This window comes from Anolis sagrei, chromosome 1 (genome assembly GCF_037176765.1).
Source record: "Anolis sagrei isolate rAnoSag1 chromosome 1, rAnoSag1.mat, whole genome shotgun sequence".
NCBI classification, from domain to species: Eukaryota; Metazoa; Chordata; class Lepidosauria; order Squamata; family Dactyloidae; genus Anolis; species Anolis sagrei.
Window position 1 is genome coordinate 4,525,908 of NC_090021.1, and position 25,836 is coordinate 4,551,743.

The window sequence follows — 25,836 nt, forward strand, 5'->3', positions numbered from 1 at the left end:
CTGGCTTCCCGGGCTGTGTCTGAACCGCAGAATTAATGCATTGCCATACTGAGATATAGAATCATAGAATCAAAGAGTTGGAAGAGACCTCCTGGGCCATCCAGTCCAACCCCATTCTGCCAAGAAGCAGGAATATTGCATTCAATTCACCCCTGACAGATGGCCATCCAGCCTCTGCTTAAAAGCTTCCAAAGAAGGAGCCTCCACCACACTCCGGGGCAGAGAGTTCCACTGCTGAACGGCTCTCACAGTCAGGAAGTTCTTCCTCATGTTCAGATGGAATCTCCTCTCTTGTAGTTTGAAGCCATTGTTCCATTGCGTCCTAGTCTCCAAGGAAGCAGAAAACAAGCTTGCTCCCTCCTCCCTGTGGCTTCCTCACATATTTATACATGGCTATCCTATCTCCTCTCAGCCTTCTCTTCTTCAGGCTAAACATGCCCAGTTCCCTAAGCCGCTCCTCATAGGGCTTGTTCTCCAGACCCTTGATCATTTTAGTCGCCCTCCTCTGGACACATTCCAGCTTGCCAATATCTCTCTTGAATTGTGGTGCCCAGAATTGGACACAATATTCCAGGTGTGGTCTAACCAAAGCAGAATAGAGGGGTAGCATTACTTCCTTAGATCTAGACACTATGCTCCTCTTGATGCAGGCCAAAATCCCATTGGCTTTTTTTGCCGCCACATCACACTGTTGGCTCATGTTTAACTTGTTGTCCACGAGGACTCCAAGGTCTTTTTCACACGTACTGCTCTCGAGCCAGGCATCGTCCCCCATTCTGTATCTTTGCATTTCATTTTTTCTGCCAAAGTGGAGTATCTTGCATTTGTCACTGTTGAACTTCATTGTGTGAGTTTTGGCCCTTCATCTCTCTAATCTGTCAAGATCGTTTTGAATCCTGCTCCTGTCCTCTGGACTATTGGCTCTCCCTCCCAATTTGGTGTCATCTGCAAACTTGATGATCCTGCCTTCTAGCCCTTCATCTAAGTCATTAATAAAGATGTTGAACAGGACCGGGCCCAGGACGGAACCCTGCGGCACTCCACTTGTCACTTCTTTCCAAGATGAAGAGGAAGCATTAGTGAGCACTCTCTGTGTTCGTCCACTTAACCAATTACAGATCCACCTCACCGTAGTTTTGCCTCGCCCACATTGGACTAGTTTCCTTGCCAGAAGGTCATGGGGGATGATAGCCATGTATACATATGAGAGGAAGCCACAGGGAGGAGGGAGTGTGCAGGTACAACTGCACCAGGAGCTCCAATTTTGGGTTCTTGTGGGTTTTTCCGGGCTATATGGCCATGTTCTGGAGGCAATTTTTCTCCTGATGTTTCGCCTGCATCTATGGCAAGCATCCTCAGAGGGAGTGAGGTCTGTTGGAACTGGGAAAAATGGGTTTATATATCTGTGGAATGACCGGGGTGGGACAAAGCACTTTTGTCAGTTGGGCTAGGTGTGAATCTTTTCAACTGACCACCTTGATTAGCATACAATGGTCTGATTGTGCCTGGAGCAAACTCTTCTTGAAAGGTAATAATTAGATGTCCCTGCCTGTTTCCTCTCTGCTGTTTTTGCTGTTGCAATTTTAGAATTTTTTAATACTGGTAGCCAGATTTTGTTCATTTTCATGGTTTCCTCCTTTCTGTTGAAATTGTCCACATGTTTGTGGATTTCAATGGCTTCTCTGTGTAGTCTGACATGGTGGTTGGTTCGTCAGGTGCTCTGCTATGGCTGACTTCTCTGGCTGCAGTAGTCTGCAGTGCCTTTCATGTTCCTTGATTCTTGTTTGGGCGCTGCGTTTGGTGGTCCCTATGCAGGAGTCTACCGTGTACCATGCAGCTGTGGACAAGTCTACAGAGGGACCACCAAACGCAGCATTGCCCAGACACGCATCAAGGAACATGAAAGGCACTGCAAACTACTCCAACCAGAGAAATCAGCCATAGCAGAGCACCTGATGAACCAGCCTGGACACAGCATATTATTTGAGAACACAGAAATGCTGGACCACACCAACAACCACCATGTCAGGCTACACAGAGAAGCCATTGAAATCCACAAGCATGTGGACAATTTCAACAGAAAGGAAGAGACCATGAAAATGAACAAAATCTGGCTACCAGTATTAAAAAACTCTAAAATTACAACAGCAAAACAGCAGAGAGGAAACAACCAGGCACATCTTAACACCTCTCAACAAAAGATTTTCCCAGGCTCAGCCAGGCCTTCAAATGCTAATGAAGGTGGTCAGTTGAAACATTCACACCCAGCTCCAGCAGAGAAGAGCTCATTGCCCCACCCCAGCCATTCCACAGATATATAAACCCATTGTCCTAATTCCAACAGACCTCACTACCTCTGAGGATGCTTGCCATAGATGCAGGCAAAACGTCAGGAAAAAATGCCTCTAGAACATGGCCCTATAGCCCGAAAAAAACCACAAGAACCTAGCTCCAATTTTGTTTGCTTTGCATTGCTACCTCAGTGCTGCCTCCGGAAAATATGCAAATCTCTTAGGAAGACAAGCAGACAAATATTAGAATGCTGGAAAAAACCACCGGTATTGAAGCGATGCTCTTCCTCCATCAACTCCGCTGGACCAGCCACGTTGTTCGAATGCCCGGTGCTGAAGAATGTGAAGAGGCACGAATAGAGGACGAAAGGGAGAAACATGCCAAGATCAAGGTACGTCATGCCAACCCTGTTAAGAACTGCCTTCCACCTGGAAACCTATGTCTTCACTGCAGGAAAACACGCGGATCAAGAATAGGGCTCCACAGACACCTGCGTACCCACCACCAGGATACCACACTTGGAGGACAATCTTACTCAGACAATGAGGGATCAGCTAAGTAGAAGTACTCCCTTTAGATCAGTGTTTTTTAACCTGGGGGTCGGGAACCCTGGGGGGTATCGAGAGGGGGTGTCAGAGTGTCATGTGGAGTCCATGTGGGAAGTTTGGCCCAATTATACTATTGGTGGGGTTCAGAATGCTCTTTGATTGTAGGAGAACTATAAATCCCAGTAACTACAACTCCCAAATGTCAAGGTCTATTTTCCCCAAACTCCACCAGTTGTTCACATTTGGGCATATTGAGCATCCGTGCCAAGTTTGGTCCAGATCCATCATTGGGTTGTAGATTTTTCCGGGCTATATGGCCATGTTCTGGAGGCAATTTTTCTCCTGACGTTTCGCCTGCATCTATGGCAAGCATCCTCAGAGGTAATGAGATCCATCATGAGATCCAGATCCATCATTGTTTGAGTCCACAGTGCTCTCTGGATGTAGGTGAACTACAAATCCAAAACACAAGGTCAGCACCCACCAAACACTTCCAGTATTTTCTGTTGGCCATGGGAGTTCAAATCAATTCTCTCCCCCCCCCCCCCCCCAACCTCACCAGTATTCAAATTTGGGTGTATCAGTGAATGAAAATGCATTCTGCATATCAGATATTTACATTACAGTTATGAAGTAGCAATGAAAGTAGTTTGATGGTTGGGGGTCACCACAACATGAGGAACTGTATTAAGGGGTCACGGCATTAGGAAGCTTGAGAGCCACTGCTTCAGAGAATACTATGTGAGTACACATCTGCTTTTGGCAACACTTTTATTTATTTGTTTATTTGATTATTTAACAGAATATACAATTAATCACATCAAATTGGGAATGTACATGTCTGATGTCTTAATGAAATTTATACATAAAATCATTGAGCATGTTAACATTTTGCATAATAATCCATCTAAAACAACAATAAACATGATAAAATGCTTCCCATGTAGTTTTCAAGTTTCCCTGCTTGAAACATGTTATGCTTATAATTTTATTACAATATTCTATCTGTTTAAGTACATTCTATTTATCATCATCATCATCCAAGTGGCCAGATACTGATCAAAGGACATTTATTCAACTACCAAGCTTGCAAACTTTGTGTTTTGTCTGTCTGTTTGTTTTGTTAAAAATGTAATACAACTGTTTGGTTGCTCTGACACGATAAATAAATAAAAACAAGAGGGATCCTCTCACCTCTGCAGGAATAGAATCATAGAATCATAGAATCAAAGAGTTGGAAGAGACCTCATGGGCCATCCAGTCCAACCCCATTCTGCCAAGAAGCAGGAATATTGTATTCAAATCACCCCTGACACATCTGGAATATTGTGTCCAATTCTGGGCACCACAATTCAAGAGAGATATTGACAAGCTGGAATGTGTCCAGAGGAGGGCGACTAAAATGATCAAGGGTCTGGAGAACAAGCCCTATGAGGAGCGGCTTAGGGAACTGGGTATGTTTAGCCTGAAGAAGAGAAGGCTGAGAGGAGATATGATAGCCATGTATAAATATGTGAGAGGAAGCCACAGGGGGGAGGGAGCAAGCTTGTTTTCTGCTTCCCTGGAGACTAGGACGCGGAACAATGGCTTCAAACTACAAGAGAGGAGATTCCATCTGAACATGAGGAAGAACTTCCTGACTGTGAGAGCCGTTCAGCAGTGGAACTCTCTGCCCCGGAGTGTGTTGGAGGCTCCTTCTTTGGAAGCTTTTAAGCAGAGGCTGGATGGCCATCTGTCAGGGGTGATTTGAATGCAATATTCCTGCTTCTTGGCAGAATGGGGTTGGACTGGATGGCCCATGAGGTCTCTTCCAACTCTTTGATTCTATGATTCTATGACAGATGGCCATCCAGCCTCTGTTTAAAAGCTTCCAAGGAAGGAGCCTCCACCATACTCCGGGGCAAAGAGTCCACTGCCGAATGGCTCTCACAGTCAGGAAGTTCTTCCTCATGTTCATATACCATATACTATGTCTACCATATACCATGTAGCTGTGAACAAGTCTACATAGGGACCACCAAACGCAGCACTGCCCAAACACGAATCAAGGAACATGAAAGGCACTGCAGACTACTTCACCAGAGAAGTCAGCCATAGCAGAGCACCTGATGAACCAGCCTGGACACAGCATATTATTTGAGAACACAGAAATGCTGGACCACACCAACAACCACCATGTCAGACTACACAGAGAAGCCATTGAAATCCACAAGCATGTGGACAATTTCAACAGAAAGGAGGAGACCATAAAAATGAACCAAATCTGGCTACCAGTATTAAAAAACTCTAAAATTACAACAGCAAAACAGCAGAGAGGAAACAACCAGGCACAGATTAACACCTCTCAACAAAAGATTTTCCCAGGCTCAGCCAGGCCTTCAAATGCTAATGAAGGTGGTCAGTTGAAACATTCACACCTAGCTCCAGCAGGGAAGAGCTCTTTGCCCCACCCCAACCATTCCACAGATATATAAACCCATTGTCCTAATTCCAACAGACCTCACTACCTCTGAGGATGCTTGCCATAGATGCAGGCGAAACGTCAGGAGAAATGCCTCTAGAACATGGCCCTATAGCCCGAAAAAACCCACAAGAACCTACTTTCAAACTTTGTTTCTAGATGACTGTCCAACATTCCTATTAAAAGAAAATCTGGTCTCATAGTAAATCTAGATCCAGGCAGTTTATACTTCACTAGTCGTCCCCTGCCACACATTGCTGTGGCCCACTCTAGTGGTCATGGGGGTTCTATATGCTAAGTTTGGTTCAATTCCATCGTTGGAGGGATTCAGAATGCTCTGTGATTGTAGGTGAACTATAAATCCCAGCAATTACAACTCCCAAATGTCAAGATTCTATTTTCCCCAAACTCCACCAGTGTTCACATTTGGGCATGTTGAGTATTTGTGTAGATTTTAGTCCAGATCCATCATTTGAGTCCGCAGATCTCTCTGGATGTAGGTGAGCTACAACTCCAAAACCAAAGGACACTGCCCACCAAACCCTTCGAGTATTTTCTGTTGGTCATGGGAGAACTGTGTGCCAAGTTCGGTTCAATTCCATCGTTGGTGGGGTTCAGAATGGTCTTTGATTGTAGGCGAACTATAAATCCCAGCAACTATAACGCCCAAATGACAAAATCAATTTTTTTGAGTGAAGGACATACATTGGGTTGTTAGGTGTCTTGTGTCCAAATTTGGTGTCAATTCGTCCAGGGGTTTTTGAGTTCTGTGAATACCACAAACAAACATTACGTTTTTATTTATATAGACTGGGGTTAGAAGAGACCCCCAAAGGGTATCTAGTCCAGTGTCAAGAGGCTGCTTCAGTGACTCGTCACAGTAGGAAGACAGCGTACAGCCAGACACAGAAAGAGTCTCTTAGGATATCTAAAGCAGCAAGAATGCCAAAAGTAGTCCGAGGTCAAGATACAGGAAGTTCACCAACAAATCCAAAAGCAGTCCAATGTCATTCACAAAAGGCAACCCAAACACAGTATCAGGCAGAACACATTATCCAAGAATGCAGTCTCGGGTCAAAACTCCACATAGCAGAATGAAGGGCCAGGGATCCAAGTCACTGGCTGAAGGCATCTATTGCAACTATTGCTTACAGCAATCTTCTGTTCTCAGCATCCTTCCTTTATGCTGCCTTTCTAATCTCTCTACAACTGGTCTTCCTTCTGTTGAGACATTCTCTTTCACCAGCATAGCTGGATCGAGTTTACTCTCATTGCCCCAACAGAAATCAGCTCCTGCACAGCAGTATCCTTCTCGGGTAGGTCCAACTGTTTCTCATTTAATCATGACAGAAGGGGAGTGCCCGTGTGTTCAAGTGTAGGCTCTATTACAGGGGTCCAAAAACTAAGGCCCAAGGGCCGGGTACGGCCCTCCAAGGTCATTTACCCGGCCCTCGCTCAGTGTCAACCTAAGTCTGAAAGCACACAACAACAATCCTATCTTATCAGCCAAAAACTGGCCCACACTTACCATTGAAATACTAATCTATAGATATAAAAATGCGCTGTGCATAATGTGTACCTTAAAAACAAAAGAACCAATGAACGAAATCACACCAAATTCGGCAACAAAACGTCTCACAACACAAGGGGTGACCATCACTCAAAAAAAATTGCTTTTGTCCTTTGGGAGTTGTAGTTGCTGGGATTTATAGTTCACCTACAATCAAAAAGCATTCTGAACTCTATCAACGATGGAATTGGATTTACGAGAAACTGTAATAAGTTTATTGAAGTATAGAAGCTTAATGGTTTCAATGTTTCTTAACTCCTAGAGGTACATTCCTTTAGTGGTTACATTTATAACCTTTCATAAAACAACTCTTAAGAGGACTGTTCTTTCCACTAGACAGATTTTAAACTTATTTCCTTCAAAATGTGTTTCTTTCCTTAACAGATCACTCCAAGTACTAGACTATTATTTCCCTCTGTTATCTCTGTTACAGTAAAGATTCTTACTGGGGTTCTCTTCCCCTTTTTACTTAAACCCTAACTACTAATCTAAATAAGTCAATTGACCTATCTAAACCACACAGGCTAAAAGCCTAAACGTTCCTGATTCTCAACACAGTAGAACCAGTTTTCCCTGCGGTTCTCTGACCACAGACTGCCTATTTAAAATGCCTGCTCTTGCCAAGTGGCAGTTGGCTCCTCCCCTTTTACCATGACAACCCATCTCAGAGTGAGCTGAGCTGGCCCCAGTTAGGCTATTTTAAATACTTACCCCTTTAAACACCTACCTACAATTATACATGGCTGTAGGTTAACATTCACACTTCACCACAGGTGGGCATTGACCTTGAGTTTTTTGGAGTTGTAGTTCACCTACATCCAGAGAGCACTGTGGACTCAAACAATGATAGATCTGGACCAAACTTGGCACAAGCACTCAATACGCCCAAATATGAACACAGATGGAGTTTGGGGGAAACAGACCTTGGCATTTGGGAGTTGTAGTCACTGGGATTCACAGTTCACATACAATCAAAGAGCATTCTGAACCCCACGAACGACAGAATCCGGGCAAACTTCCCACACAGAACTCCCATGACCAACAAAAAATACTTAAGGCCATCCAATCCAACTCCCTTCACCAGGGCAAGAAAACGTAATCAAAGTCTTCCTGACAAAGTGCCATCCAGCCATAGATATAGATAGATATGTTTCACACACACAGAGATATAGTATCATAGATTTGAAAGGGACCCCTGACGAAGGACAATGATATGTTGCATGTCCCAGGGTGGGCAAACCAGACACTCTCCACATCAACACGGACAAAGAAACAGCAACAAATACTCTTTACTCACAAGCAGAAAGACATTACATATATTAGAAACCACCACTTTCTCATTACTTTATTTTCCAGATCAACAGACTGGGCCACAGCAACGCGTGGCAGGGGACAGCTAGTAAGTTTATATTTGTTAAATTGTTCTTCATTTTAATTATCGTATTGCTTTTAAGTGGTTTTTTGCACTACACATAAGATATGTGCAGTGTGCATAGGAATTCATTCATGGTTCTTGTTTTTTTCAAATTATAATCCGGCCCTCCAGCAGTTTGAGGACTGTGATCTGGCCCTGTTTCAAAAAGTTTGAGGACCCCTGTTCTATTATAACTGTTGTTATTTGCCAATTTGTTGATTGAGTTGCATTAATTACCAATATATGGATAAGTTTCCAATTACAAAAATAAAATCTGTTGATTAACCACATAGATCAGCTATAAAGGAAACTATGTAAGAACTGTTTATACAGTGGAGATTATATGAAATGTATACAGGTAAAGCTAAAGGTTTTCCACTGACATTAAGCTGGGGCTAACATCGGGAGCTCATGCCGCTCCCCGGATTCAAACCTGTGACCTTTTGGTATGCAAGTTCAGCAGCTCAGAGCTTTAACCCACAGCACCATCAGGGGCTCCAATGTATTCATGGACCTGGTCTTTTGCTATGTTCCTGGATAATCTTCGATTGTGGATTTTTATTGTTTTGCTACTTTTACTTGCTTTGCCTACATATGTCCTATAATATTATTTATTTATTGTATTGTATTTGTATACCGCCTTTCTCAGCCAATCAGCGACTCAAGGCGGATTCCAACAAATCAGTACATATAAAAACATAATGCAGATAAAAACATTAAACAATATAAAACACCACAAAAGCAATAAAAACAACATCATTAGCGTCTCATTATTATCAAGCATTGTCCAGTTCCATTGTCAAATCATTCGATTTCCTATATTAGCTACTCTGCATTTGTAAATGCTTGCTTGGACAGCAATGTTTTAACTTGCCTCCAAACGTTAAGAGGAAGGGAGCAGATCTAATCACCCTAGGGAGGTTGTTCCATAGCCGAGGGGCCACCACTGAGAAGGCCCTGTCTCTTGTCCCCGCCAAACATACTTGAGACGAAGGCGGGACCAAGAGCAGGGTCTCCCCAGATGATCTTAAAAGTCCTCGTTGGTTCGTAAGGGGAGACAAGTTCGGACAGGTACGTTGGGCCAGAACCGTTTTTTAGGGCTTTGTAGGCCAAAGCCAGAACATTGAATTGGACCCAGTACCAAACCTGGCACAATAAGGGGGTGTATGCTCCCTGAGCACCGCTCATGTTAGCAATCTGGCTGCTGTTCGTTGGACTAACTGAAGCTTCTGGACCGTCTTCAAAGGCAACCCTACGTAGAGAGCATTGCAGTAGTCTATACGGGATGTAACCAGAGCGTGGACTACTGTGGCCAAGTCAGACTTCCCAAGGTACGGGTGCAGCCGGCGCACAAGTTTTAACTGTATAAATGCTCCCCTGGTCACCGCCGAAACCTGAGGTTCCAGGCTCAGCGATGAATCCAGGATCACACCCAAGCTGCGAACCTGCGTCTTCAGGGGGAGTGTAACTTCATCCAACCCAGGCTGTAACCCTATGCCCTGTTCGGCCTTACGACTGACCAGGATGTCAACGTCTTGGTTCGTGTCTACGTTGTGCGGGTGAGACCAAGAGACACATCGTTTTCAAACCCCTCCCTTTTGCTCTGCTTGCACAAGTCCTACCATGTTGGGCTCATCTACACTGGACATGTAATGTAGCCTGAAAGCAGTGGCTTTACTACACATGCCATTGAAGTGCATTCAGTGCGTTTTAAGAGACATGTCTCAAACTCAAGGCTCAAAGGCCGTATCTGGCTCTCTATGCCACTTTATGTGGCCCTCCAGATGTTGGACTCCAACTCTTGTATTACTCATTATTAGACACCATGACTAGAGCTGATGGGAGTTGTGATACATTTACACCGGGATGGGTGCAGTTTTTTCTGTTCAGTCAGGATTGGATTTGGACACACAGGGCTTGCAGATAGGATGTCTGACTTTAAAACCGCGCCACTGGGGGCTCCTGAAGCGTGTGTGTGCATGTGTATATATAACTGATATCATATCAGATCATATTATATGCAAACTTTTATAAGAGGTTGGGTTAATCCCTTTTTTGCTAGTTAAACTGAATTACTATGTCAAGAAAGGATGAATGTCGTAATAAGTGTCACTAACATGAAAAGACTGGAAATTTCTGTCTTGGGCCCCTTCCACACAGCTGAATGAAATCCCACATTATCTGCTTTGAAATGGAATATATGGCAGTGTGGACTCAGTTAACCCAAATCAAAGCAGATATTCTGGGATTTTCTGCATTATATGGCTGTATGGAAGGGCTGTGTGGAGAGTCTCTCTGGGGTCAAATACCACGGTTTTCTCCAATGTGAATTCTATGTCTATGTAGATTTGAACACTCAAAGAAGCTCTTTCCACACAACATGTGTTTCTAGGGATTCTCCTCAGTGTGAGTCCTTTGATGTCTATGTAGACTTGAATTACGACTGAAGCTCTGTCCACACTCCAGGCATTTATAGGGTTTCTCCCCAGTGTGAATCTTATGATGTGAACGTAGAGTTGAACAATGAGAGAAGCACTTTCCACACTCCAGGCATTTATAGGGTTTCTCCCCAGTGTGTGTGCTTTGATGCGAACGTAGACCTGAACTACGAGAGAAGCTCTGTCCACACTCCACACATTTATAGGGTTTCTCACCAGTGTGAATCCATTGATGTGAACGTAGTTTTTCTCTTTCAGTGAAGTTCTGTCCACACTCCAGGCATTTATAGGGTTTCTCACCAGTGTGTGTGCTTTGATGTGAACGTAGACCTGAACTATGAGAGAAGCTCTGTCCACACTCCAGGCACTTATAGGGTTTCTCCCCAGTGTGTATGCGATGATGTGAACGTAGACCTGAACTATGAGAGAAGCTCTGTCCACACTCCAGGCATTTATAGGGTTTCTCCCCAGTGTGAATCCTTTGATGTGAACGTAGACCTGAACTATGAGAGAAGCTCTGTCCACACTCCAGGCACTTATAGGGTTTCTCCCCAGTGTGAATCCTTTGATGTAAACGTAGACCTGAACTATGAGAGAAGCTCTTTCCGCACTCCAGGCATTTATAGGGTTTCTCCCCAGTGTGTGTGCTTTGATGTGCACATAGATTTGCACTCTGAGTGAAGCTCTGTCCATACTCCAGGCATTTATAGAGTTTCTCCCCGGTGTGAATCATTTCATGTCTCTTCAGAGATTCTCTTCGAGCAAAACCCTTTCCACACTCCAGGCATTCATAGAGCTTCTCCCCAGTGTGAGTCATTTCATGTCGCTGCTGATGTTCCCTCCGAGAGAACCTCTTTCCACACTTCAAGCATTCATAGGGCTTCTCCCCAGTGTGAGTTTTTTTATGAGAATGTAGAGCTGAAGAAAAAGTGAAGCTCTTTCCACATTCTAGGCATTCATAGGGCTTCTCCCCAGTGTGAGTACCTTCATGTTCGCGCAGTAGATGCTTCTGTCGGAAACTCTTTCCGCACTCCAGGCATTTATAGGGTTTCTCCCCAGTGTGAGTCCTTTCATGCTTCTGGAGCTGATGCTTCTCAATGAAACTCTTTCCACACTCAAGGCATTTATAGGGTTTCTCCTCAGTGTGAGTCCTTTCATGCTTCTGGAGCTGATGCTTCTGAGTGAAACTCTTTCCACACTCCAGGCATTTATAGGGTTTCTCCCCAGTGTGAGTCCTTTCATGCTTCTGGAGCTGATGCTTCTCAGTGAAACTCTTTCCGCACTCAAGGCATTTCAATGCTTTCCCCTTCATGTCAGCAGTGGCATGGGTGCCAAATTGCAATACAGATAGTTGGCTCTTCTTGGTTCCTTTCTTATTTGTAAGTGACGTCAAGAATTGAACAAGATCACCACCTTGAAAAGATTGCTCCTTCTTCCTGTATTATTGGTTTCCTTACTGCACCCAAGAGGTAGCTTCATAGGATTCCCGTTCCCCTAGTGAAGAAAGAAGCAAAAGATCAATAACGAGTCAGAAACCTCCAAGATTTCCCCCCGTTTCCCTTCATGAGTCATGCTGAAAGAGAAACACCAAGAAATGCAGACAACGTCTCAAGCACTTACACAGATACCAGCAAAGGAAATCACTGATTCTTTAAAAAGGGAATGAATTCAGAAAGAAAGAAAGAAAGAAAGAAAGAAAGAAAGAAGAAAAAGAAAGGAGGGAAACGATATCAAGCACGGTGATATCCCCCCCCCCCAATCAAATTATCAAATTTATGGACTTGGTACCATTGCAGAACATTCTGTGGGTTAACGCAGCTTTTATTTTTGGCCTAAAGGCCACAGATCCTACCTAAGCAGGGCCAACCCTGGTTCAGTCTTGGATGGGAGAGCACCAAGAACCCGATTGCTTCCAGCCTAAGAAAAACCCTTCCAGACTCATAAGTCAATAGGAAACCAGAAGGGTCCGCCTTTTCCCCCCAAATGCTGCAGGCAAGAATTTTCAAAGCAATGGGGTAAAGGGGGCCCTTTTGGATTGTCACTCCCAGTATCCCAGACTGGGACCACTCCTTTCAAAGACCATTTAACAGACAGCTTCTTGCAGTGGAAATTAGCGCTGAAAACAGGTTACAGATTGTTTGTACATGAGGCAGAAAACTAGCATCTATCTATCTATCTTTCTATCTATCTATTTATTTAGGGCTTTTATATCCCGTCCTTTCTCAACCTCCGCAGAGGGACTCAGGACGGCTGACAAAGTGGCACCCCATGGCGTCCACATCAAAACATACATATACAATTAACAGCAATGTAATAATAACAACAATATAAAACAGTATAAACAGTATAAAACCATATAAAAACAATATAAAAACAGACAACAAATACTAGGTTGTTGTGGGTTTTTTTGGGCTATATGGCCATGTTCTAGAGGCATTCTCGCCTCTCGAAAATGCCTCTAGAACATGGCCATACAGCCCGGAAAAACTTACAACAACCCAGTGATTCCGGCCATGAAAGCCTTCGACAATACAAGGTTTATTATTATTATTATTATTATTATTATTATTATTATTATTATTATTATTGCCCCAGGCTTGGGCAGGCCGTCAAATGCTAATCAAGGTGGCCAGTTGAAACATTCCCACCTAGCTCCAGCAGACAAGAGTCCTTTGTCCCACCCTGGACTTTCCACAGATATATAAACCCATTTTCCTAGTTCCAACAGACCTCTGAGGATGCTTGCCATAGATGAAGCCGAAACGTCAGGAGTGAATGCCTCACCTATGGCAGGCACCATGAGAGGTTGAGAGGTCTGTTTTTAAACTAGGCAAGTGGGGTTTCTCCCAACAAAGGATTCCCCCAGGCAGGAAGCAGCCAAGCTTTGAAGCTGCAAGGCTATTCAATGCTAATCAAGGCAATCAATTTCCTCCAACAGGCACCCTGGACATTATTCCACAGATATATAAACTCTACTTGCCTTGTTTCCAACTTCTGAGGATGCCTGCCAGAGATGCAGGCGAAATGTCAGGAGAGAATGCTTCTGGAACACACAACTCACAACAACCCAGTGATTCTGGTCATGAAAGCCTTCAGCAATGATGCTACTTTGTCTCTCTCTGTGTGTATTGTTCCCTATTACATGTGGGTGCATCGGGGATTTCTCTTCGCCCAGCTCACTTTGTGTGTGTGTGTGTGTGTTTCGCATATATAAACCAGTAGCCACAGATGCAGGAGAAATGTCAGGAGAAAATGCTGCAGGAGCCACACAACACTCCAGCTTACTCTGTTCCCTATGGTACGTGGGTCCATCAAGGATTTCTCTTCGCCCAGCTCACTTGGTGTGTGTGTGTTTCGCATGTATGCCAGAAGCCACAGATGGAGGCGTAATGTCAGGAGAAAATGCTGCAAGGGCCACACAACACTCCAGCTTACTCTGTTCCCTATGGCACGTGGGTCCATCAGGGATTTCTCTTCGCCCAGCTCACTTGGTGTGTGTGTTTCGCATGTATGCCAGTATTATTATTATTATTATTATATTATTACTTTATTTGTACTCCGCTAGCATCTCCCGAAGGATTCGATGCGGCTTACATAGGCCAAGGCCTCAAAACACAACACAACACAACAATACAACACCTAAAGCAAATTAAAAACAGTTAAGCAGAATAAACAACAACAGTAACAATACTGGCCAGAGTAGTGGGTACAAGATTAAAAGTGCTGATGTGGCAGGAGGTATGTAGGATTATAAAGTAAGTGCAGTGTGCGGTGTGCAGCAATCTTAGTTCTACTAAAGTGCTTCTGGGACTTGGTATTGGAGATTCCTATTCTGGGAAGGCACAGCGGAACAGCCAGGTCTTCAAGTTCTTTCTGAAGACTGCCAATGTAGGGGCCTGTCTAAGATTTTTGGGGAGGGCGTTCCAAAGTCGGGGGGCCACCACAGAGAAGGCCCTGTCTCGTGTCCCCACCAAGCGTGCTTGCGACGCGGGCGGGATCACGAGCAGGGCCTCTCCAGATGACCGAAGAGAGCGTGTAGCCACAGATGGAGGTGTAATGTCAGGAGAAAATGCTGTAAGAGCCGCACAACACTCCAGCTTACTCTGTTCCCTATGGCATGCGGGTCCATCAGGGATTTCATAGAATCACAGAATCAAAGAGTTGGAAGAGACCTCCTGGGCCATCCAGTCCAACCCCATTCTTCCAAGAAGCAGGAATATTGCATTCAAATCACCCCTGACAAATGGCCATCCAGCCTCTGCTTAAAAGATTCCAAAGAAGGAGCCTCCACCACACTCCGGGGCAGAGAGTTCCACTGCTGAACGGCTCTCACAGTCAGGAAGTTCTTCTCTTTGCCCAGCTCACTTTGTGTGTGTGTTTCGCATGTATGCCAGTAGCCACAGATGGGAGGCGTAATGTCAGGAGAAAATGCTGCAGGAGCCACACAACACTCCGGCTTACTCTGTTCCCTATGGCACGCGGGTCCATCACGGATTTCTCTTTGCCCAGCTCACTTGGTCTCTCTCTGAATGCAAGAAGACCCCAGTCGGGCCTGGGCCTCTCTCTCTCTCTAGGCCAGGCCTTTCCCTCAGAGGTTTCCTCAGGGAATCCCATTTGAGATCTCAACCAGGAGGCCAAAGGGCAGCCAGGGAAGACAGGGAAAGAGGGAGGCCTCGCCCTCAGCTGGAGCCTCCTTTTTCCTGAGGGAAAGGCCTCCCTCTTTTCCTGCCTTCCCTGGCTGCCCTTTGGCCTCCTGGCCGAGATCCGAAAGAGGTCCCGGATGGAGATGTGTCTGGGGGAGGCCTCGCCCCTCCCCTCCCTGACATTATAATATCAATATTTTGGGACATCTAATCTGGGACATCTAATCACCTCTCACCAAAAGATTGCCCCGGGCACTGCCAGGCCATCAAATGCTAATCAAGGTGGTCAGTTGAAACATTCACACCTAGCTCCAGCAGACAAGAGTCCTTTGTCTCACCCTGGACTTTCCACAGATATATAAACCCATTTTCCTACTTCCAACAGACCTCACTACCTCTGAGGGTGCTTGCCATAGATGCAGGCGAAACGTCAGGAGAGAATGCCTCTAGAACATGGCCATATAGGCTGAAAAAACCTACAACAACCCAATATCAATATTATATTACAAGCACAGTGCAGAAGGCAAGAAGGACAGTTCCTTTTACAAGGGGGAAGGGGTTGAAGGAGGGAAACCCTTTCCCCCTCCTTTCCTGTCATCCCCCCCCCCCCCAATGTTCTCAGAAAAGACAGTAAACACAAGACCCAGAGTGTAAAATCCATGCTTCACCTATGGCAGGCACCATCAGAGATTGAGAGGTCTGTTTTTAAACTAGGCAAGTGGGGTTTCTCCCAACAAAGGATTCCCCCAGGCAGGAAGCAGCCAAGCTTTGAAGCTGCAAGGCTATTCAATGCTAAGCAAGGCAATCAATTTCCTCCGACAGAGGACAAGAGATCTTTCTCCCACCCTGGACATTATTCCACAGATATATAAACTCTACTTGCCTTGTTTCCAACCTCTGAGGATGCCTGCCAGAGATGCAGGCGAAATGTCAGGAGAGAATGCTTCTGGAACACACAACTCACAACAACCGAGTGATTCTGGTCATGAAAGCCTTCAGCAATGATGCTACTTTGTCTCTCTCTGTGTGTATTGTTCCCTATTGCATGTGGGTGCATCAGGGATTTCTCTTCGCCCAGCTCACTTTGTGTGTGTGTATATATAAACCAGTAGCCATAGATGCAGGCGAAATGTCAGGAGAAAATGCTGCAGGAGCCACACAACACTCTGGCTTACTCTGTTCCCTATGGCACGTGGGTCCATCAGGGATTTCTCTTTGCCCAGCTCACTTTGTGTGTGTGTGTTTCGCATGTATGCCAGTAGCCACAGGTGGAGGCGTAATGTCAGGAGAAAATGCTGCAAGAGCCACACAACACTCCAGCTTACTCTGTTCCCTATGGCACGAGGGTCCATCAGGGATTTCTCTTTGCCCAGCTCACTTTGCGTGTGTGTGTTTCGCATATATAAACCAGTAGCCATAGATGCAGGCAAAATGTCAGGAGAAAATGCTGCAGGAGCCACACAACACTCCGGCTTATTCTGTTCCCTATGGCATGCGGGTCCATCAAGGATTTCTCTTCGCCCAGCTCACTTGGTGTGTGTGTTTCGCATGTATGCCAGTAGCCACAGGTGGAGGCGTAATGTCAGGAGAAAATGCTGCAGGAGCCACACAACACTCCAGCTTACTCTGTTCCCTATGGCACGTGGGTCCATCAGGGATTTCTCTTCGCCCAGCTCACTTGGCGTGTGTGTGTTTCGCATGTATGCCAGTAGCCACAGGTGGAGGCGTAATGTCAGGAGAAAATGCTGCAGGAGCCACACAACACTCCAGCTTATTCTGTTCCCTATGGCACGCGGGTCCATCAGGGATTTCTCTTCACCCAGCTCACTTTGCGTGTGTGTGTTTCGCATTTATAAACCAGTAGCCACAGGTGGAGGCGTAATGTCAGGAGAAAATGCTGCAAGAGCCACACAGCACTCCGGCTTACTCTGTTCCCTATGGCACGCGGGTCCATCAGGGATTTCTCTTTGCCCAGCTCACTTTGCGTGTGTGTGTTTCGCATATATAAACCAGTAGCCACAGATGGAGGCATAATGTCAGGAGAAAATGCTGCAAGAGCCACACAACACTCCGGCTTACTCTGTTCCCTATGGCACGCGGGTCCATCAGGGATTTCTCTTTGCCCAGCTCACTTGGTGTGTGTATGTTTCGCATGTATGCCAGTAGCCACAGGTTGAGGCGTAATGTCAGGAGAAAATGCTGCAAGAGCCACACAACACTCCAGCTTACTCTGTTCCCTATGGCACGTGGGTCCATCAGGGATTTCTCTTCGCCCAGCTCACTTGGCGTGTGTGTGTGTTTCGCATGTATGCCAGTAGCCACAGGTGGAGGCGTAATGTCAGGAGAAAATGCTGCAGGAGCAACACAACACTCCAGCTTATTCTGTTCCCTATGGCACGCGGGTCCATCAGGGATTTCTCTTCGCCCAGCTCACTTTGCGTGTGTGTGTTTCGCATATATAAACCAGTAGCCATAGATGGAGGCGTAATGTCAGGAGAAAATGCTGCAGGAGCCACACAACACTCCGGCTTACTCTGTTCCCTATGGCACGCGGGTCCATCAGGGATTTCTCTTCGCCCAGCTCACTTGGTGTGTGTGTGTTTCGCATGTATGCCAGTAGCCACAGATGGGAGGCGTAATGTCAGGAGATAATGCTGCAGGAGCCATGCTGAGTAAGAGTAAGCTGGAGGGGCTTACAGCATGGCTCCTGCAGCATTTTCTCCTGACATTACGCCTCCACCTGTGGCTACGCGGGTCCATCAGGGATTTCTCTTCGCCCAGCTCACTTGGTGTGTGTGTGTTTCGCATGTATGCCAGTAGCCACAGATGGGAGGCGTAATGTCAGGAGATAATGCTGCAGGAGCCATGCTGAGTAAGAGTAAGCTGGAGGGGCTTACAGCATGGCTCCTGCAGCATTTTCTCCTGACATTACGCCTCCACCTGTGGCTACGCGGGTCCATCTGGGATTTCTCTTCGCCCAGCTCACTTGGTGTGTGTGTGTGTTTCGCATGTATGCCAGTAGCCACAGATGGGAGGCGTAATGTCAGGAGATAATGCTGCAGGAGCCATGCTGAGTAAGAGTAAGCTGGAGGGGCTTACAGCATGGCTCCTGCAGCATTTTCTCCTGACATTACGCCTCCACCTGTGGCTACGCGGGTCCATCAGGGATTTCTCTTTGCCCAGCTCACTTTGTGTGTGTGTGTGTTTCGCATGTATGCCAGTAGCCACAGGTGGAGGCGTAATGTCAGGAGAAAATGCTCCACTTGGTCTCTCTCTGAATGCTGAGTCGGGCCTGGGCCTCTCTCTCTCTCTCTCTCTCCCTCAGAGGTTTCCTCAGGGAATCCCATTTGGGATCTCGACCAGGAGGCCAAAGGGCAGCCAGGGAAAGAGGGAGGCCTTCCCCTCAGCTGGAGCCTCCTTTTTCCTGAGGGACAGGCCTCCCTCTTTCCCTGCCTTCCCTGGCTGTCCTTTGGCCTCCTGGCCGAGATCCGAAAGAGGTCCCGGATGGAGATGTGTTTGGGGGAGGCCTCGCCCCCTCCCCTCCATGACACCCCCCCCCCCCGCCCAAAGCCTCACCTTCTTGTCCGTCTTTCTTTCCTCACAGAAATGGCGTCGGCGTCGGGATGGGGGGCGGGGCCTGGGTGACGTCGGCGCCTCGCTCCCGCCCAATGGGAAGCGAAGGGGGCGTGGCCACAGGCTTCGCCACGTTGCCTCAGGAGGGAAGCTTCCCTCCCTCCCGCCCAATGGGAAGCGAAGGGGGCGTGGTCAAAGGCTTTGCCCCAGGAGGGAAGGCCTGCAGCTCCCAGCAAAAGGAAGGGCATCCCTCCTGGACTCAGAAGTGGGTGGGAAGCCAGAGGAGAGCCTGCCTGGCCTCCCTTTCCCACAGTTGCAAGCACTACACCATCCCAGTCTGGCTTCCCCGGTTGCCATACTGAGATTTATTTATTTATTTACTTTACTTTACTTGTATACCGCAGTTTCTCAGCCCAACAGGCGACTCAACGCGGTTTACAACAAGGATAAGATCAATCAACGATATACAATTTAAAACCATTAGAGCACAATATACAATATTGATACAACAATAGACAACACAATGCATCTCATAACTAGAGTCGTGATCCAAATTCGTCGTCCATATTTCCATTCCTGTAATCGTCACATTCATTGCACTGATTAACCAAATGCCTGTTCAAACATCCAAGTTTTTGATCTCCTTCGGAACACCATCAGCGAGGGGGCTGATCTTACCTCCATGGGAAGGGCGTTCCAAAGCTGAGGGGCCACCACAGAAAAGGCCCTGTCTCTCGTCCCCGCCAGCCACACCTGTGAAGCAGGCGAGATAGAGAGCAGGGCCTCCCCAGAAGATCTTGGGGTCCTGGCGGGCTGATAGGCCGAGATACGTTATGATATGATAGCCATGTAGAAATATGTGAGAGGAAGCCACAGGGAGGAGGGAATGTGCGGGTACAACTGCACCAGGAATCATAGAATCCTAGAGTTGGAAGAGACCTCCTGGGCCATCATCCAGTCCAACCCCATTCTGCCAAGAAGCAGGAATATTGCATTCAAATCACCCCTGACAGATGGCCATCCCGCCTCTGTTTAAAAGCTTCCAAAGAAGGAGCCTCTACCACGCTCCAGGGCAGAGAGTTCCACTGCTGAACAGCTCTCACAGTCAGGAAGCTCTTCCTCATGTTCAGATGGAATCTCCTCTCTGCCTGGCCTCCCTTTCCCCCAGGGGCAAGCACCGCACCCTCAGAGCCTCCAGAGTCCCAGTCTGGCTTCCCGGGCTGCGTCTGAACCGCAGAATGAATGCATTGCCATACTGAGATATGATAAAGGTAAAGGTAAAGGTAGTCCCCTGACATTAAGTCCAGTCATGTCTGACTCTGGGGTGTGGTGCTCATCTCCATTTCTAAGCCAAAGAGCCAGCGTTGTCCGTAGACACCTCCAAGATGGTAGAACAGAAGCTCTCCGAAGCTCTAGGTCAGGGGTCCTCAAACTAAGGCCCGGGGGCCGGATGCGGCCCTCCAAGGTCATTTACCCGGCCCTCTCTCAGAGTTAGACTAAGTCTGAAACGACTTGAAAGCACACAACAAAAACAACAACAACAATCCTATCTCATCAGCCAAGTAGGCCCACATTTCCCATTGAAATACTAATAATTTTATATTTGTTGAAATTGTTCTTCATTTTAATTATTGTATTGTTTCTAAGTGTTTTTTGCACTACAAATAAGATATGTGCAGTGTGCATAGGAATTCATTCATTTTTTTTTCAAATTATAATCCGGCCCACCAACAGTTTGAGGGACTGTGACCTGGCCCTCTGTTTAAAAAGTTTGAGGACTGCTGCTCTAGGTGCTCTTACTGCCTATTACAGGGAAAACCAACTGATCCCTAATCCATCTAAAACACAGACATGTGCCTTTCTCCTTCAGAACAGACAAGCATCCCGAACTCTGAGGATTACCTGGGAAGGAATCCCACTGGAGCATTGCAGCGCACACCCAAATATCTGGGAGTCACTCTGGACTGTGCTCTGGCCTACAAGAAGCACTGCCTGAACATCAAGCAAAAAGTGGGCGCTAGAAACAACATCATACGAAAGCTGACTGGCACAACCTGGGGATCACAACCAGACACAGTTAAGACATCTGCCCTTGCGCTATGCTACTCTGCTGCTGAGTATGCATGCCCAGTGTGGAACACATCTCACCACACTAAAACAGTGGATGTGGCTCTTAATGAGACATGCCGCATTATCACAGGGTGTCTGCGCCCCACACCACTGGAGAAATTACACTGCTTAGCCGGTATTGCACCACTTGACATCCGCCGGGAAGTAGCAGCCAATAGTGAAAGGACCAAGACAGAGACATCTCCAGCTCATCCCGTTTGGGTATCAGCCAGCACGTCAACGACTTAAATCAAGACATAGTTTTCTTAGATCTACAGAGACACTTACTGGAACACCCCAGCAAGCGAGAGTCCAAAAGTGGCAGGCCCAAACCCAGCACCTCAATCCATGGGTGATACCAGATGAGAGACTCCCCCCTGGGCACACAGAGGACTGGGCGACTTGGAAGGCGCTGAACAGACTGTGCTCTGGCACCACGAGATGCAGAACCAACCTCAAGAAATGGGGCTACAGGGTGGAATCCTCGGCATGCGAGTGTGGAGAAGAGCAAATCACAGACCACCTGCTTCAATGCACCCTGAGCCCTGCCACATGCACAATGGAGGACCTTCTTGCGGCAACACCAGAGGCACTCCAAGGGGACAGATACTGGTCAAAGGACATTTAACCAACTACCAAATTTGTGTGTTTTTTTCTTTTCTTTTTCTTTTTAATCTCTGTGTTTGTTTTGCTCTGTTAGAATTGTAATACAATGGTATGGTTGCTGATGACACGATAAATAAAACCTCCAAGGTCATGTGGCCGGCATGGCTGCATGGAGTGCCGTTACCTTCCCGCCGGAGCAGTACCTATTGATCTACTCACATCTGCATGTTTTCGAACTGCTAGGTTGGCAGAAGCTAGGGCTGACAGCGGAAGCTCACGCCGCTCCCCGGAATCGAACCTGGGACCTTTCGATCAACAAGCTCAGCAGCTCAGTGCTTTAACCCACTGCCCCACCGGGGGCTCCTGAGATATGATAGCCATGTAGAAATATGTGAGAGGAAGCCACAGGGAGGAGGGAGTGTGCGGGTACAACTGCACCAGGAGCTCCAATTTTGTTTGCTTTGCATTGCTGCCTCAGTGCTGCCTCCGGAAAATGTGCAAATCTCTTAGGAAGACAAGCAGACAAATGTTAGAATGCTGGAAAAAACCACCAGTATTGAAGGGATGCTCTTCCTCCATCAACTCCGCTGGACCAGCCACGTTGTTCGAATGCCCGGTGCTGAAGAATTTGAAGAGGCATGAATAGAGGACGAAAGGGAGAAACATGCCAAGATCAAGGTACGTCATGCCAACCCTGTTAAGAACTGCCTTCCAGCTGGAAACCTATGTCTTCACTGCAGGAAAACACGCGGATCAAGAATAGGGTTCCACAGACACCTGCGTACCCACCACCAGGACACCACGCTTGGAGGACAATCTTACTCAGACAATGAGGGATCAGCTAAGTAGAAGTACTCCCTTTAGATCAGTGTTTTTTAACCTGGGAGTCGGGAACCCTGGGGGGTATCGAGAGGGGGTGTCAGAGTGTCATGTGGAGTCCATGTGGGAAGTTTGGCCCAATTATACTATTGGTGCGGTTCAGAATGCTCTTTGATTGTAGGAGAACTATAAATCCCAGTAACTACAACTCCCAAATGTCAAGGTCTATTTTCCCCAAACTCCACCAGTTGTTCACATTTGGGCATACTGAGCATCCGTGCCAAGTTTGGTCCAGATCCATCATTGGGTTGTAGGTTTTTCCGGGCTATATGGCCATGTTCTGGAGGCAATTTTTCTCCTGACGTTTCGCCTGCATCTATGGCAAGCATCCTCAGAGGTAATGAGATCCATCATGAGATCCAGATCCATCATTGTTTGAGTCCACAGTGCTTCCTGGATGTAGGTGAACTACAAATCCAAAACACAAGGTCAGCACCCACCAAACACTTCCAGTATTTTCTGTTGGCCATGGGAGTTCAAATCAATTCTCTCCCCCCCCCCAACCTCACCAGTATTCAAATTTGGGTGTATCGGGTATTTGTGCCAAATTTGGTCCAGTGAATGAAAATGCATTCTAAGTTCTTGTGGGTTTTTTCGGGCTATATTGCCATGTTCTAGAGGCATTTCTCCTGACGTTTCGCCTGCATCTATGGCAAGCATCCTCAGAGGTGGATGCTTGCCATAGATGCAGGCGAAACGTCAGGAGAAATGCCCGTAGAACATGGCCCTATAGCCCGAAAAAACCCACAAGAACTTAGTGATTCCAGCCATGAAAGCCTTCGACAATACAAAATGCATTCTGCATATCAGATATGTACATTACAGTTATGAAGTAGTAATGGAAATAGTTTGATGGTTGGGGGTCACCACAACATGAGGAACTGTATTAAGGGGTCACGGCATTAGGAAGCTTGAGAACCACTGCTTCAGATAATACTATGTGAGTACACATCTGCTTTTGGCAACACTTTTATTTATTTGTTTATTTGATTATTTAACAGAATATACAATTAATCACATCAAATTGGGAATGTACATGTCTGATGTCTTAATGCAATTTATACATAAAATCATCGAGCATGCTAACATTTTGCATAATAATCCATCTAAAATAACAATAAACATGATAAAATGCTTCCCATGTAGTTTTCAACTTTCCCTGCTTGAAACATGTTATGCTTCTAATTTTATTACAATTTTCTATCTGTTTAAGTACATTCTGTTTATCATCATCATCATCATCATCATCATCATCATCCAAGTGGCCAGATACTGATCAAAGGACATTTATTCAACTACCAAGCTTGCAAACTTTGTGTTTTCTCTGTCTGTTTGTTTTGTTAAAAATGTAATACAACTGTTTGGTTGCTCTGACACGATAAATAAATAAAAACAAGAGGGATCCCCTCACCCCTGCAGGAATAGAATCATAGAATCATAGAATCAAAGAGTTGGAAGAGACCTCATGGGCCATCCAGTCCAACCCCATTCGGCCAAGAAGCAGGAATATTGCATTCAAATCACCCCTGACAGATGGCCATCCAGCCTCTGTTTAAAAGCTTCCAAGGAAGGAGCCTCCACCACACTCCGGGGCAGAGAGTTCCACTGCTGAACGGCTCTCACAGTCAGGAAGTTCTTCCTAATGTTCATATACCATATACCATGTCTACCATATACCATGCAGCTGTGGACAAGTCTACAGAGGGACCACCAAACGCAGCAGCATTGCCCAGACACGGATCAAGGAACATGAAAGGCACTGCAGACTACTTCAACCTGAGAAGTCAGCCATAACAGAGCACCTGATGAACCAGCCTGGACACAGCATATTATTTGAGAACACAGAAATGCTGGACCACACCAACAACCACCATGTCAGGCTACACAGAGAAGCCATTGAAATCCACAAGCATGTGGACAATTTCAACAGAAAGGAGGAGACCATAAAAATGAACCAAATCTGGCTACCAGTATTAAAAAAACTCTAAAATTACAACAGCAAAACAGCAGAGAGGAAACAATCAGGCACAGATTAACACCTCTCAACAAAAGATTTTCCCAGGCTCAGCCAGGCCTTCAAATGCTAATGAAGCTGGTCAGTTGAAACATTCACACCTAGCTCCAGCAGAGAAGAGCTCTTTGCCCCACCCCAGCCATTCCACAGATATATAAACCCATTGTCCTAATTCCAACAGACCTCACTACCTCTGAGGATGCTTGCCATAGATGCAGGCGAAACGTCAGGAGAAATGCCTCTAGAACATGGCCCTATAGCCCGAAAAAACCCACAAGAACCTACTTTCAAACTTTGTTTCTAGATGACTGTCCAACATTCCTATTAAAAGAAAATCTGGTCTCATAGTAAATCTAGATCCAGGCAGTTTATACTTCACTAGCCGTCCCCTGCCACACATTGCTGTGGCCCACTCTAGTGGTCATGGGGGTTCTATATGCTAAGTTTGGTTCAATTCCATCGTTGGAGGGATTCAGAATGCTCTGTGATTGTAGGTGAACTATAAATCCCAGCAATTACAACTCCCAAATGTCAAGATTCTATTTTCCCCAAACTCCACCAGTGTTCACATTTGGGCATGTTGAGTATTTGTGTAGATTTTACTTCAGATCCATCATTGTTTGAGTCCGCAGAGCTCTCTGGATGTAGGTGAGCTACAACTCCAAAACCAAAGGACACTGCCCACCAAACCCTTCCAGTATTTTCTGTTGGTCATGGGAGAACTGTGTGCCAAGTTTGGTTCAATTCCATCGTTGGTGGGGTTCAGAATGGTCTTTGATTGTAGGTGAACTATAAATCCCAGCAACTACAACGCCCAAATGACAAAATCAAATTTTTTGAGTGAAGGATATACATTGAGTTGTTAGGTGTCTTGTGTCCAAATTTGGTGCCAATTCGTCCAGGGTTTTTTTGTGTTCTGTGAATACCACAAACGAACATTACATTTTTATTTATATAGCTTGGGGTTAGAAGAGACCCCCAAAGGGTATCTAGTCCAGTGTCAAGACGCTGCTTCAGTGACTCGTACAGAAGACAGCGTACAGTTAGACACAGAAAGAGTCTCTTAGGATATCTAAAGCAGCAAGAATGCCAAAAGTAGTCCGAGGTCAAGATACAGGAAGTTCACCAACAAATCCAAAAGCAGCCCAATGTCATTCACAAAAGGCAACCCAAACACAGTATCAGGCAGAACACATTATCCAAGAATGCAGTCTCGGGTCAAAACTCCACATAGCAGAATGAAGGGCCAGGGATCCAAGTCACTGGCTGAAGGCATCTATTGCAACTAT

The 25,836-nt window shown here is 46.1% G+C and overlaps 1 protein-coding gene across 1 annotated transcript; it reads right to left on the minus strand.

Annotated features, from left to right (window-relative positions):
- Window positions 1–8,144: 8,144 nt before the first annotated feature.
- Window positions 8,145–19,000, minus strand: LOC137094840 (zinc finger protein 420-like). The gene is made up of 2 exons (XM_067460765.1): window positions 18,943–19,000; window positions 8,145–12,217 (listed from the first exon to the last, which is right to left on the minus strand). Exon 2 carries the CDS (start codon window positions 12,033–12,035, stop codon window positions 10,674–10,676), a length of 1,362 nt encoding a protein of 453 aa, XP_067316866.1. The 5' UTR covers window positions 12,036–12,217; window positions 18,943–19,000; the 3' UTR covers window positions 8,145–10,673.
- Between the last annotated feature and the right edge of the window lie 6,836 nt (window positions 19,001–25,836).

Excerpts from the sequence above, each read along its gene's own strand:
- LOC137094840 (XM_067460765.1), bottom strand. The coding sequence starts at position 12,035 with ATGAAGGGGAAAGCATTGAAATGCCTTGAGTGCGGAAAGAGTTTCACT.